The 13771-nt window shown below is 40.2% G+C and overlaps 1 protein-coding gene across 5 annotated transcripts in view; it reads left to right on the forward strand.

The window, feature by feature from the left end:
* Window positions 1-11792, forward strand: part of LOC108927556 (RNA-binding Raly-like protein) — a 120392-nt gene extending 108600 nt beyond the window's left edge. For 2 of the 5 annotated variants that reach the window (XM_018740953.2, XM_029246516.1), the window contains exons 5-9: window positions 11-198; window positions 4225-4338; window positions 4884-5053; window positions 7021-7059; window positions 10287-11792. In XM_018740953.2, the coding sequence (XP_018596469.1) occupies window positions 11-198; window positions 4225-4338; window positions 4884-5053; window positions 7021-7053 (505 nt within the window). In that variant the 3' untranslated portion in view covers window positions 7054-7059; window positions 10287-11792. Of the gene's footprint in view, window positions 1-10; window positions 199-4224; window positions 4339-4883; window positions 5107-7020; window positions 7060-10286 lie in introns of those variants that run through there. The other 3 variants (XM_018740950.2, XM_018740951.1, XM_018740952.2) reach the window with 2 other exon arrangements.
* Window positions 11793-13771: the final 1979 nt, after the last annotated feature.

The raw sequence follows: 13771 nt of genomic DNA on the forward strand, positions 1-13771 counted from the left end.
CACCACCCAGGCTGTTCGACTACCATGGACGGGTGGCGCCGCCTCCTCGAGCTGTGATTCCTATAAAGCGCTCACGGGTTGTGGTCCCCTCAACACGCCGGACCAAGACTTCCTTTCCACTCAAGACCTCTTCGTCTTCATCTTCTTGCTCCTCCAGACCACCCACATCTAGTTCCTCTGGGTTGACTGGAATGAAACGTAGGTCCCAGTTCGTATGATTTTAGAATGATCTCGGTTGGGGACTAGAATGCAGTTGATGCCCTACTTACAAACTTAATTGGGGAAGATAGTTGGTTCATTATTCAGATTTTGCAAGCCCAATGTAGCACGGAGCGGGCCAGGGGCTCATCAGTTTTGTGTGCAGCTTTTGTCACGTGCATTAAAATAGTGGTGTTGCATTCATTGCCTCTACTTTGAGAATCATGTGTCTGTATCTATAGCTATCTTTTGGTGAGTCGCACTTTTGTTTACTCTGAGCTGTGTATTGCTTTGGTGAAAAGCATCTGCTGAATGAATAAATGTAATGGAAATGTCAGTAATGTGGACAGCTCCATGGGGTGGGAGGCAGAAGTAGTATTTTGGACAGAAACAGTGTGACGCAGCAGACTGGCACTCTCTCCCAGCCTCTTTGGTGAGCTGTGGTGGCTCATGCATGCACTTGGGTACTTTCAGTTCTCTTGCAGACATACAAAATATGTAAATGAGAAAGCGCAATGAAGAACTGTGCCCAGAGCTAGACTAGGGTGTTTCTGTTCATCTGCAGCTCCAGGATCTCCCCCATATATAATATATGAAACCCTATATGTCACACGAAATTCAGTAATATCCAATACAAGCATGAGGAGAAATAAAATAAGACATTTAAAGAACAGCGTAAGTTGTATGTTATTTACTTTGAATGGTTACATAGTGGTGGAGGACGACAGAGGTGACACTTCATTGACAGGCTCGATGTAGAAGGCGGGAGTCAGCCACAGCTTGATCACCAGCTATTTGCTTTTTCGTTCCTTTAATAAACACAAAGCCTCGCTTTCTATGATATGATTGCTCTTTGAGCACATCAGGGGAAGTTCTGGTGTGCAGTTCAAATCAGTATGCTACTTTTTCTTTATGGAAAGAGCAGTTAAACTTACAGGATCACCGTATATGCTACTGTTTATGGTCAAAAACATGTTACAGCAGTTCAGTGTCTGCATATACACTGAAGCAAATGCTGAGATATTCACTGCAAGGTACTTTGGGGTTTTCAATCTACTGATTTTTATGCATGTCAAAATGTGATGAAGGGATCAAAGGGCAGATTGTGATTGGTTCTTTTGTATAACCCATGTGGAATGCCTCTAGTCATCTGCACAGAGAAAGGGAAGGAAGAAATTTCTCACTGATTTCCATACCGCTGCCAGGATCGAGAGAAACCGTATTGCATATTGGATTATCCATCCGTCTGCGTTTCTCCCACATACCCAAAATAGATTTCGGAAATGATCTAAAGCATTCTTTGCATCAAGGGCAGACTTCTTATTTGTATTTGTTCATTTATTTATATATTTATTGCTTGCTTTGTTTTTTTGAGGATTCAGCCATAAAAGACTTTTCACAGACATGGAGATAATGTAGGATTACTCCTTTCCTGCTGTTCCCCTGGGTCTACTGGCAAAACAGTAGGAAAGGTCCTGAAGTTACTGATAACTTAGTGGCCTCCCTCCAGTCCTTATCGCCAGTCAACAGTAAGCGGATCACCTCAGACAAAAAGAGCCGATGCTGAAATAACACACATCCTCTGTGTGTGTGTGTGTGTGTGTGTGTGTGTGTCTGCGCATTTGTCAGATTTTACTGAGTGTGAATTTGTTGCATTGCTGGCGATTATTTGTGCGCATGTCTACACGTGTGTCTCTGCCACCAAGCCTGCAATCAGAGTGAGATAAGTCAAAGATAGAGGAGGAGAGGGAAAGAGAACGACAGTGAAAGAGATGCAGAAAGCCAGAAGAAACAGGAGGAAGGGCTAGCAGCTTTTGTGTTCCCTTTGAGGTGACAAAATGTTTTTTGTTAAATACAGCACAGTCTTTACTGGAACTGATTGAGAGCTAAATTGCCTCTCAACAAATACCCAGGCTTGTGAACTTGGTGCCCCCTTTTATTTGTGAGGGTCTGAAATGTATGTAGTGGCAGTTTGTTTAGCATTTTTTAAATGATTGCTTAAAATTATGTGATGTGTAACCATATAAAAATAATTTTGGAGAACAACAAGTATTTAAAAACTTTGGAGCGGAAAATGGAAGTTGCATTAGTTTAAATTTACTACCAGTTTTGTCCAGTTTTTTTTTTTTTTTTTTTTTTTTTTTCTCTCCCCCTTCTCCCTTCCTTCCTTTTCTTCTAGATGAACATGTGATACATGTGAACATTTACATTGAATGTTGCCTGAAGCCCATCAGAGGGTCTGGATCCATAAGTCAGAAGGTTATTGGCCAAGTGTGGTATTACCATTCAGAGCACTGGGATACTAGCATTCAGAGCAACAAGACACATTGGGGAATTGACTGACACGCAGTTGAAAGCAGCTGTGAGGAAAAAATTGTGTATGAGACATAATGGAATAGAACCACATACGGTGTCTCACCCAGAATGGGGCAGGAATGGTGTCACAACCCAGCGTGCAGAATATATTGGTGTCAAAGCTCATTTTGGAACAGGCGGTAATGAGTGATTTTGGTCTTTGACAGTTGCTGCAGTCAAGTAACATTTTTGTTACCATGTTATATGTTTTGAGAATTGCTAAACTAATGCACAGTATTAACATGCAAATAAGTATTTTCTGTCCAACATGCTGGAAAGCTTGATATGTGGTGTAGTACATGCAATAGTGATAAAGGTATATGCTGACGAGCACAAGTGTATTACTACTTAAACACAGGGTGGAGTTTGTCTCGCCCCAAAGCCCTACATTATTTACCAGGTGTCGGAGTGGTCGGGCGTATCCAGGGCAACCAAACCTTATTAGTTCAGTTGGGAGTCTGCACTACCACTCCGTGTTTAAACCAGAATTTTCTTGCTTTAGGCTGCACACAAATGCATCCCATTTTCAGTCAGCAGTGGAAAGTTCGGGTGTAATAAATTGTCAAGGTGAATATCGCTGACGTTGTTCATTTAATGTACACTATAGCTGGATTGAGTGCATTTATGCCGCATTAATACTGTAACAGAATGTACAGCCTACTGGTTATTGTTCAGAGTCTCTCAGTTCTGCTGCTGAAACCAAGCAAACTCTACAAACGGGAAAAGACAAGGCAAATTTTCGAACTTGTGGAGTGTCAGCAATAACTACTACCCTACTCAGTGAAATCCTTTCCACTGATCTACAACAGTTTTTAAAAGTTCTATCCTTGCTTTCCATTTAAAAAAACCAACAGCAGTTCTTACACATTAATAACATACAAAGCAGACACATTTTAAGTATAGCTAAGAAAAATTAGTACAATATGAGAAACTGTCTAGCTTGTGTTGTAGCATTAGAAATGAAGCTGTTGCTGACAAAGTTCAGTCTTTCTTGGACCCTACTTCTGTTTTCCTTAAGTTCTGAAATGCTCATTCTTCAAACTGTGTTCATGAATGTTTTGCAGAGTAGGATTTTTTTTTTTTTTGGGGGGGGGGGGGTACAAGGAAAATCATAATAGTTTGATTGAGCTGTAATATGAATGTGCGCTTTTACAAAATACTATGTCTCCACTTGTTCACTATTTCCACCTTACTCCACTGAAGATGTATGCTTCCCTTCTGCACAGTTGGAAGGAGACCAACACCCACACAGTAGATACACCCAAGAGTCTGCCTGTTCTCACACTTGGATGTTCCATCATTTTCCAACACTTTTTCTGCTCGTGTACTCCAAATTTACTCTGCCCTTCAGAAACAAGATAGTCCCTCATTCTGCATTGTTAAAATGACTGTCCAATTGTGTTGTGACTGAGTACAGAAGAACCTAATTTTGCATATATTTAAATTGGTTGTGTACCTCTGGTGTAAATTAATTTCATTTTGATAAAACAAAGAACATGAAATGCTTTTATTTCTGTCAGAATTCTCTATGGATATACAGAGTTGGCATAACAATGGCAGTTTATGTAATTAAGCCATTTTTGTGGTGTCTGACAATGTTTCCATGAAGCGTATGAAAAAGGTAAAAGTAAAGGATTAATTTAGACTGTTGCTCTGCTTGTGCGCTTGCAGTTAAGACAGACCAGCTGCAGACCATCAAGCGGGAGCTGACGCAGATTAAAACCAAGATCGACTCCTTGCTGGGCAGGCTGGAGAAGATTGAGAAGCAGCAGCGGGTGGAGTCTGGTAAGGGAGAGGGAGGGCTGGGCTAATGACTGGACGAGAAGCAACTCGATGCACAGGCGTCATCAGGTGGTTGGGACAGTAACTGGATAAGAAATATGAAGGTTTTAAGAACGGAACAGATGCCAGACAGCCTGAAACCACAAAGAATTGAAAGGTCACAATCTTATTAGCGATAGTTGCCAAACAAGTCTGGTGAATGGGTGCTTACAATAGTTTAGTAATATAGCAAGAATAATAACTAATATTGCATTTTATCTGCACTATTCTTATTGGTTTAAACAAAGACCAAAAGACTTTCCTATATATAAAAATTAAAGCATACAAGTATAAGAGTATTAGTCAAAATTAAAGGCGAAAAAGCTTTGAAAGGGCATCAAAAGAAATGGAACATAATGAAATCTTACTGCAGCCCTATTACTTCACTTACAATAGACGACAAAATTATAGGCATCCAAAAGTTAGACATCTTAATTTCAGATTTCTTGCATGTTTAGAAATTTGACTGAATCCAGCCTCCCTCACTTTCTGTGCTTCCTGCCATTCAGAGGTTCAGAGGAAGTATGAGGATACCTGTGAATCTCTCCATGAGGAATCGATATCAGAGATGGCAGAAAACTCTGCGGAGGAGGCAGGCGAGGGAGCACTGGATACAGAGACCGGAGAGATGACTGATGGAGGAGAGGATGACTACGATGAAGAAGGCAGCAATGACCTGGTGCTGAGGCCCACATCGCCGGAGTCACCATCTGTCTCAGAGTTCGAATTTCGGTTAAACTTTTCAGTGTGATTCTGTGATGTGTGCTTGTTAGGAAAAGTGTCTTAATGTCTATGCAGTAGATTGGCATCATGCTTGTGCTGTACTTATAGGCATCTTCTGGGTTCTTACTGCTGGAAACATGTTTTCCAGAAAAGGTACTAAACCACTTCAGATGCATATTTGTATGTGTGACCTCCGTCATATGTAAACCAACCTATATTTTCAAGTCGGTGCTGGTGGGCAGGATTCTACAGGAGTTTGAGAACAGAGCTCATTTTCAAACACCCCACTTCAGAAACAGCCCAACATTGTGTGTGTGTCAGATATGTGTCATATACCGTTTCAAATGATCCGTTTTGACTGGAGGACTCGTTTTAATGTTCCAGCATTATTCATGCAGCCTGAACCAAAGAGCTCAAGTTCCACATAACTGAGTGGCGAGGGGACCTGTGCTGACAGCCTCCCACTGTCCTGTCGCCAGGGCTGAGGCGACTGCCATCTCGTCATGCACGTTAATTAAAAACAAGAGAGCACCGCATAGAAACAAGTCCGTGGTGTGCCTGAACCAGGAGGTGGGAGGAGATTGGAGCTGGAGACAAAGCTGAAAAGCCAAAGGAGGAAACAGGGAGGATTGAAAGAAGGAGTCGGTGAAAGTGTTAGCAGAGGACGAAAATCTGAAAGGAATAGATTAAATAAGGGGGCACATCAAGATTTAAACATGCAATGAGCTCAGTTTATTTTGAAAGGAAAAAATACTTAACGGGCTGACATTTATGACAATGTAAAACCACAGAGGTGGTAGATGACATGGCCTTATGTCCTCGGTAATAGATGACAGTTTCTGTTGGAGACGTCGAGACAAGTCAAGGTCAAAGACATTGAGAAAGAGATCAGATTGCAGTCTAAGAAAATAATTTTTAGCCTAAACTTCTTTACATGTTTTTCTCTGCACCTGCTATGGACTGCTGACTTTCAACATAGTGGTTCCTGCTGTGGCTCTGTCTCAGGATGTTTTTAACAAAGCACAGCAATGGTGACTAAAGGAATCAAAGCAAACTACAATTATAATTAAACTATCGATGCAAGATAATTGGCAAATAGTGATTCTTTACTGGATATGAAAACAAATGGAACGCTAAAGAATTGAGAGATGAAGGGCTGACAGAATGAGGAAGCTGTCACATTGAAAAGCGAGTCCAAATCGAAAATGGCACTGACCATGTAGAACAATCGCATCTGGAAACAAAGAGCAGTGATCAAGCAGCACAGAACAGATAGGGTGATACTGCAAACCGCAATGGAGAGTGACAGAGCGAGAAAGTGCTTGTGACAAAGCAATGGGTGCTTCGCTGCAGAGGCCGATTTTGTGTGGCGTGCAGACGAAACGAACGAAATAGATGCCTCGGCGGTGAAAATAGGACCAAGGCCAATGAGGACAGTGGCATAGACCCACTGAATGAAACCACTGCAAGATGTTGGAACAAAGGCAGCAAAAATGTAGTTCTACAGTATGGGACTGAGTATTTGAAACAAGAGTCCAGTTTATGGCTTTAAAGTAGTCGGTAAATTGAAGGAACAAGGGAGATGGAAATCCAAACCCTGATCATCACTAGGTCCTAGATGGTCAGGACATAAAACTTCAGTCCTTCTGGGTTTTCGTTCTTGTAGTACTGAATTTCCTCATGTTCGTCTGAAACAACGGAGAAACAAAGTAACATTTAAATGAACAGAACAATAAATTATTGTGAAAATCAACATAATCCCATAGCCTGTGGTGAGTGGAGTTTGACAGCCTTGTGGGAGTTCATAGAAATTACTCAGGTTATATTCTTAGATTTCTTAGTCATATAAACTTAACTGTAAGAATGTAAGCTGTATAAAATAAGTTCTTGATTTTATTAATAGATTTTTTTTTTTTCTTTCAGATAGAGAACCATGTATCAGACATAGACAACTGAATAAAGGTAAACGCTTTCAATTTCATTGCCATCCTTTTTATTTCAGCAGTCATTCCCATGACAACAAATATATGTAAAGTAGTTACACCAATTACATTTGTTGTTACAGTTAGTCACTGACTGTGCTTATAGACCTTTAGAGATCAAGGAATTTAAAGTGAAGTACAACTTGAGAATATTGACATAATTTCTTTTTTTGTCCAGGGGTTGCTTATTACATGAAGTGACACACATACCATATTTTCTGTTGCCGCATGAGTCATGGCATAACAATTTGCATAAAAAGGCAGTATATTCCATTTGAAATATGTTTTTCTCACCCTGTGGGGAAACCTATTAAAAGTCTCTTCCATCAAGCGACATAGTCTCATCGAAGTCGGCAGCAATGTTTCAGCGTTACTGCCACTGATGACCCTGAAAGCATTCGAAATGTCACTTCAGTAATGAGATCGACCGAGAAAGTGACATCATTACCCTGATGGAGCTGAGCACACAACAAAAAGTAGAATCTTTGCCACGTTGGTGTTTGTGTCCTGTTCACAAACATAGCTCAGTGGGGTTCTTCAAGGGGCAAATAATGTGCGTTTGCTTTAAACTACTGCTTCCTGACATCTTATCTGTGTACCACTTTGTGTTAGTGTTTACAAGAAAATATGTAGATAAATTTCATATAGATGATGTAGCATAGTGGTTAGAACAACTGCCTTTGGACCCAAAGGTTGCAGGTTTGAGCCTTGCCTTTGGCTGTAGTACCCTTGAGCAAGGTACTTACCCTGAATTGCTCCAGTAAAATTACCCAGCTGTATAAATGGGTAAATAATTGTAACCTTAACATTGTAAGTTGCTTTGGAGAAAAGTGTCAGCTAAATGGGAAAAAATGTAAATAGCACCATGTGTGTAATAAGAATTGTAATGCTTCTGAGCCAATAATAATACTTCAGAGTTATGAAAAGCTACTGCACATTTGATGACTGCAAAGGCTAGAAAAGCTTTCTCTGTGAAGGTCCGGTAAAACAAAAGTCCTGTTTCCGCTTCAAATCTTGACTTGAGACAAAGAACGGTCATAAAGTTAACTTTAACACATGAGCAAACTGAATATTTGACAAAACCAAATTAAAATGCATAACTTTTTTGCTTTGGATTAACTGGACAAAATATGGCAGTGGCAGAGGCAGGCGACCAGGCTCGATGGTCCGGAACCGTCGGCGTCACAAACCTCATTCCTCTAATTGAATTTTGGGGAGAGGGCCATGACTCCGCAGTGCTGAGAGGAGAAGCTTCTCCACGTCCGCCGCCTCGCTGGGTCTGGTTAATGAAGCACACGGATCGCCGGCAGCCCATTCATTGAGGTGGCGGGACTTTATTCATGAGGTCTCCTGAGCTGAGGCTACATTAATAAGGAGAACTCAGTCTAGAGGCACTGGAGCTGTTGCCACTTTCACTTTAGGAAACTAGGAACATGTGCTTAGTCTTGGAAAAATCATATCTTTAAGGTGTTGTTGGAGCTTATTGTGGCTCAATTAATTTAATTTAAATACTGTACATTTAGGGGGGCGCGGTGGCGCTGCGGGTTGGACTGGGTCCTGCTCTCCAGTGGGTCTGGGGTTCGAGTCCCGCTTGGGGTGCCTTGCGACAGACTGTTGTCCCGTCCTGGGTGTGTCCCCTCCCCCTCCGGCCTTATGCCCTACGTTGCCGGGCAGGCTCCGGTTCCCCGCGACCCCGCATGGGACAAGCGGTTCAGAAAATGTGTGTGTGTGTGTGTGTGTGTGTGTGTGTGTGTACTGTAAATTTAAAAGAATTCTGGGTAAAAAGGAACCCAGTGCTGCATCACAGTTGGTGGGAAGACATGCTGCAACGTTTCCACCTATCTTGCTCTATTGCAAACTATTGTCATTACTATGTTTCACCATTATGTGCAGGGTCATTTGCCCTGTGCTGTTTGTATACCACCATTTCCAGCTGGGTTATACATAACAATGCAGCTTTTTTTTATTATTTGTTATGATCCACTGCATTTCTTAAGAACATCACCCCTCCTGCATTGTTATCCCAATAATATGATGACCAGTAAGATGGTTTAGGTTGTATTCTGGGTGTGCGGTTGCATATTGACCCAGCCTAACCGAAGCTTTCAACACTGCATTTAAGAGTGTAATTGCCAGTGCCCTGTTCTATTCTCATCGTGTTATTTTTTTAATTAACAGGCTAACATTTTCCCGCATCCCAGTGGCAGGTTAACAGGCCATTTCAAGTCAGCAAATGAACTACCCCTGTGCTATAATTACTAGCGAGTTCCAGTTTCCTAACTGAATCCTTAAATGTTTAGGTTGCGCAAAACATCTGATGGATCTCTGCACCTGCCGAGATGTGTGAATTTCTTTTGGCGGATTGTTCTTTTGCTCAGTGCATTTCACACCGTAAATTCTTATGCTCCTCTCGTCTCTCACAAACTTATTTGGGGACATCTCTGTGACATACTGAGCTCCCCCGCTCAATTTCTTGCTGTTGCGCTATCTCTGCACAGAGATCTGGAGAACACTCCGCAAGTTATGTCACATTTTCTAGCTTTGACACACACACACGAAACATTCAGAAACATCCGTTTCCAGTGTTATTTTCCATATGTTCCCTTCTAAAAGTTTGTATGATGCTTTTACACAAAATACCCAGATGTCGCATATGGCCTTCTTACTGAGACATGTGGCATCCTGCCATTCTTGAAAACTGAAAATCAAACATTTTGGTCACCCTGAGCCTCATTCAGGGGTCTAAGAAGCAGAATGCCCTCAGGAATCTGTAAATTGTGACAGACAGATTAGCGCAATGAATGTGACACTTGACAGCTGTGGTTTTAATTTGCTGGTCCAAGACAGCCATTGTAACCTTGAACGGAGCGGTCCGCTTACAGCCACCGCAGTGAATATCCTGCTGTGTGCAAAGCTGTCGGAGAGCGTGAGGGGCCTCGCCACTACTGTTCTCGGGCATTCAGGCAGAATGGCTAGAGCTGCCACCTTTTCACTAAAAGGTCGTAGGTTTGAATCCCACCTCCAGCTTCTCTACCCTTGAGCAAGCTACTTACCCTACATTGCTCCAGTAAAATTACCCAGGTATATAAATGGGTAAATAATTGTAAGTAGCTTAACGCTGTAAGTCACTCTGGAGAAAAGCATGAGCTGAATGAATAAATGTAAATGCTAAAATTCAACTCACAACACTTGTGTTTTACTCCTCAGGGAGGAATCAGAACCGCGACTTGTGGAAGACGAAAACAGCGCCACCTAAGAGGGGGGCGCACAGTCCCGGGGAAAAGAAAGGCAAGTTCTGGGAAGGGAAAAAAAAATTAAGAAAATTCATTCATCTTCTCCTTCTTCAGAAATGTTTCATGGCCCCCAAGAGGCCTGCGTGCAGTGACTGAGCTGTGTTCACCCTTAGAACGTCGTTAGATTTCCCCAAGCAAATCCGGGTTGCACTCCATTGTAATTTATTTGTAATTAAAAGAAAACCATTCAGTCATGAAGGCACTTGAAAAACAAAATTTGAATAGCTCATCTTTGTTCGGAGAGTACGGAGAGGCAAAAAGTCACCTCAGTGATCACTAAGAGTGTAAATTTTGTGTATGGCATACAATGCATACCAGTGCTTTATACAAAGGGTTTATATGAAGTATATTGTTGTCTTTTATCAAATGTGTCTTTTTCATTGTTGGGTTCATGACACCTTTGCAGCTCTTCATCTGCATTCTGATCCATTAATATAGCAATGTTTTATGTACTTTTTTAACCCATTACATGTTCCTAAGTTAAATAAGAAGCGTTACAGTGCTGTTTTTCAGTGTTGAGGCACCTTCATATTGTGGGTGTTTATACATGTTTAAGTGATCAAGGCCAGTTTTTCCCCTAAATCATTCGTGAGGCAACACTGTCCAAGACTGGAATTATTCAATGTGTGATGCTCATGACACCCTGACCTGTGCCAAAATGCAATTATATGAGCTTTATTAAGCCTAACCCTGACCTAAATGATACGGGACTCGCTGGCCAACAGTTTCTCTCTGTCACATAAAGATGCTCATCACCTACAGTACGTCATCTCTGTGGTCGCTGGGTAGGGTACGAAGCAGGACACACAGTGTCACAGTTCAGGGAGAGATGCCAAAAAACATGAACCTCTGTGGGCCTAACAAATATCGGCTCTGTACCATGCCTGCTAGAGCCGGTTTGATTTGATGCCTCGGTGTGACGGGATTATTTAAAAAGAGCTCTTATTTGAATCTGGTGTTTAAAGAGGTTAACAGCTCCCTCCAGCACAGTCAAGTGGCTTGGAGCGAAAGGACACAGTGGCAGTTACAAATATGGTCACTTTGATTCATTTTCACAGTTAAACGTTCAAAACAGTTTGATAGCACAATCCAGAGTTGATGTTACTCTTGCTTTTTCTGTGTCGTGAGGATTAAAGTTGAAATGTCAGCAAATGGCAGTGAACGTGTAGTCAAGTCTGTTCCTTGTATTGGGGAGAAGAATATGTCGAAAAACATCTGTCTCCAGTCCCACACTGTTTGTTTTGTTGTTTAACTATAACTGCAATCATGTTTCTGAAGGCTTTCATTTATTGAGCTCTCTATTTTTGTATGGCAATACTTCCCCTGAAGAAGGTTCTGGAATATTCAATAGATTTAGTCATTACTGTTGTGAAATTCCCTCACAAAGAAAGTACAATAGAAAAGATGGGGGGGGGGGACAAAAAACACACAGATTTCTGTCGTACTTTCAAAAATAAAATTCTTTTGCGTCATGGAAAAAAGTAAACATTTGTTTGTTTTTCTTATTGCTTCCTGAATATAACACACACAATGGTTCTTCAAGCTCTCAACTAAATTTGATGTACTCATTTGCAAGTGTTAGAAAACAGGTTTATAAAAAGCCCAAGTAAAACATTTAATTGAAAAAAAAGAAAAATATTGTATAGAAATGTAAACTTTTTGTAAAACTATTTTTTATGACGAGCATGTTAATTGTTCAGATGTACTTTATTTATATTTGTTGCAACCGTCATATGGCTCTAGGCTCCATTGCACAGAACAAAAATGCAATTAAAGATCTCTGGATGTACCTGTGTTGGTGTTTGTTTATTTATATAGCCATATAGTCATCTCTTATTGGTATTACCCATTAGGTCTGTGCAATCTTTTTTTTTTTTTCTTTTTTTCCAAAAAAAAAAAAAAAAAAAAAAAAACACAGAGCTAGCCAAGAACAAATAAAAAGCAATAACTTCTGTTTTCAGTGTGTTTTCCATGGTCTGTAGGAAAAAAAAAGCTGTGCATCCTGGTTGTTGATTGTGAAATTCTGCTCAAATTGTTAATGAAACTACACCTGAATTAGATCTTTTTTTTTACACTAGTTTATTAAGAAAAACTGCACAAGCATACAAACAGCAGGTGTTACATATAATGTAATTATTTTTTCAAAAAGAGACAGAAGGATAAAATGACTAAAGGTGACGTAGGACCAATTTTTAATTGCATCGCTTTTGGGACAAAGTCAGTGATGAACATTTCTGAAATTCACTAGGATTTAGCAGTTATGTTCTACCATAACATACAATTTAAGTACAGTTACTGTGCGGTCTGCACAAGTGTTAGGGACCACAATGCTGCTGGCAACGGCGCTTATTTACTGACTGGAGTTGCAAATGGTTGAAATGGCAAAATGAATTTATTTTAGTATAAATTTGAAATAACACTTCACATGTTTTAAAATAAGCAAAAGGTACAAAATTAATTTTAAAAAACAGTTTGTGACAGGTCTCAATCACAGAATGCAGCTCTGCAGGACCGATTTCATTCAGTGATTTTTTTTAATTTTTTTTTTTAATTATAGCTACATCTGAGACTTTTGCAGAAACTACCGAGTAAGAATATGTTGAAAAGATACCTGTCTACTGTTATGTGTTTCTATTCTATACATAATAAAGTGCTTGAAATGTTTAACATGTTTATGTGATATCTCCCTCCAGTCCTCATTGCAGTTTTGTTGTGTCCTTGGTCACAGTTTTTTTTAATGCTTTCTTCTCGTTTGATCCTCCAATACACTTCGGTACCTGAACATAACACACTTGTGTAGATTTTTTTTTTTTTTTTTAATTTCCGAAAATTAAAAGGAAACAATATTAATGTTGCTTCAGGTTAATAAAAGGTAATGAAATATTAGTTACACAACTGACTGATGTCCTGCCCATGGGGTTCCCTATTTTGTGCGCAATGTTTCCAGGATAGAGAAACACTGAGACCCTGCACTGGACAAGTGATTGATGAAAATAGAATAAATAAGTAGAAGTTTAACCAAAAAAAAATAAATTAATTCGTTCTAGCTTTATCAGATCTTTTTCTCTTTCTTTTCTCAAGTTAACTTAACCTGTGAATGAATCCTGAACGCCTTTCTTTCCTAACCCCACTGACCCCTTTTCAAAAAGAAAGAATCCAGCAAAGTAATGCAGAAGATAACATTGCGCTTTACAGAAAGAGACTGTCATTTTCATTCTTCAAACAGGAAAAAAAAATACTTGACACAGGAATTAAGGTATATTCAGTCATCCAATAAAATTTCAGCAACCCCTTATCTAACCTTGGAAAGTACATGGAGGTAAGACAGGATGACAGGATGTCTTGAAATACAGCTGAATAATTGGATGTTACTAGATCACTGAAACTGTCAGGGCTTCT

Source organism: Scleropages formosus, chromosome 19 (genome assembly GCF_900964775.1).
Source record: "Scleropages formosus chromosome 19, fSclFor1.1, whole genome shotgun sequence".
NCBI lineage: Eukaryota > Metazoa > Chordata > Actinopteri > Osteoglossiformes > Osteoglossidae > Scleropages > Scleropages formosus.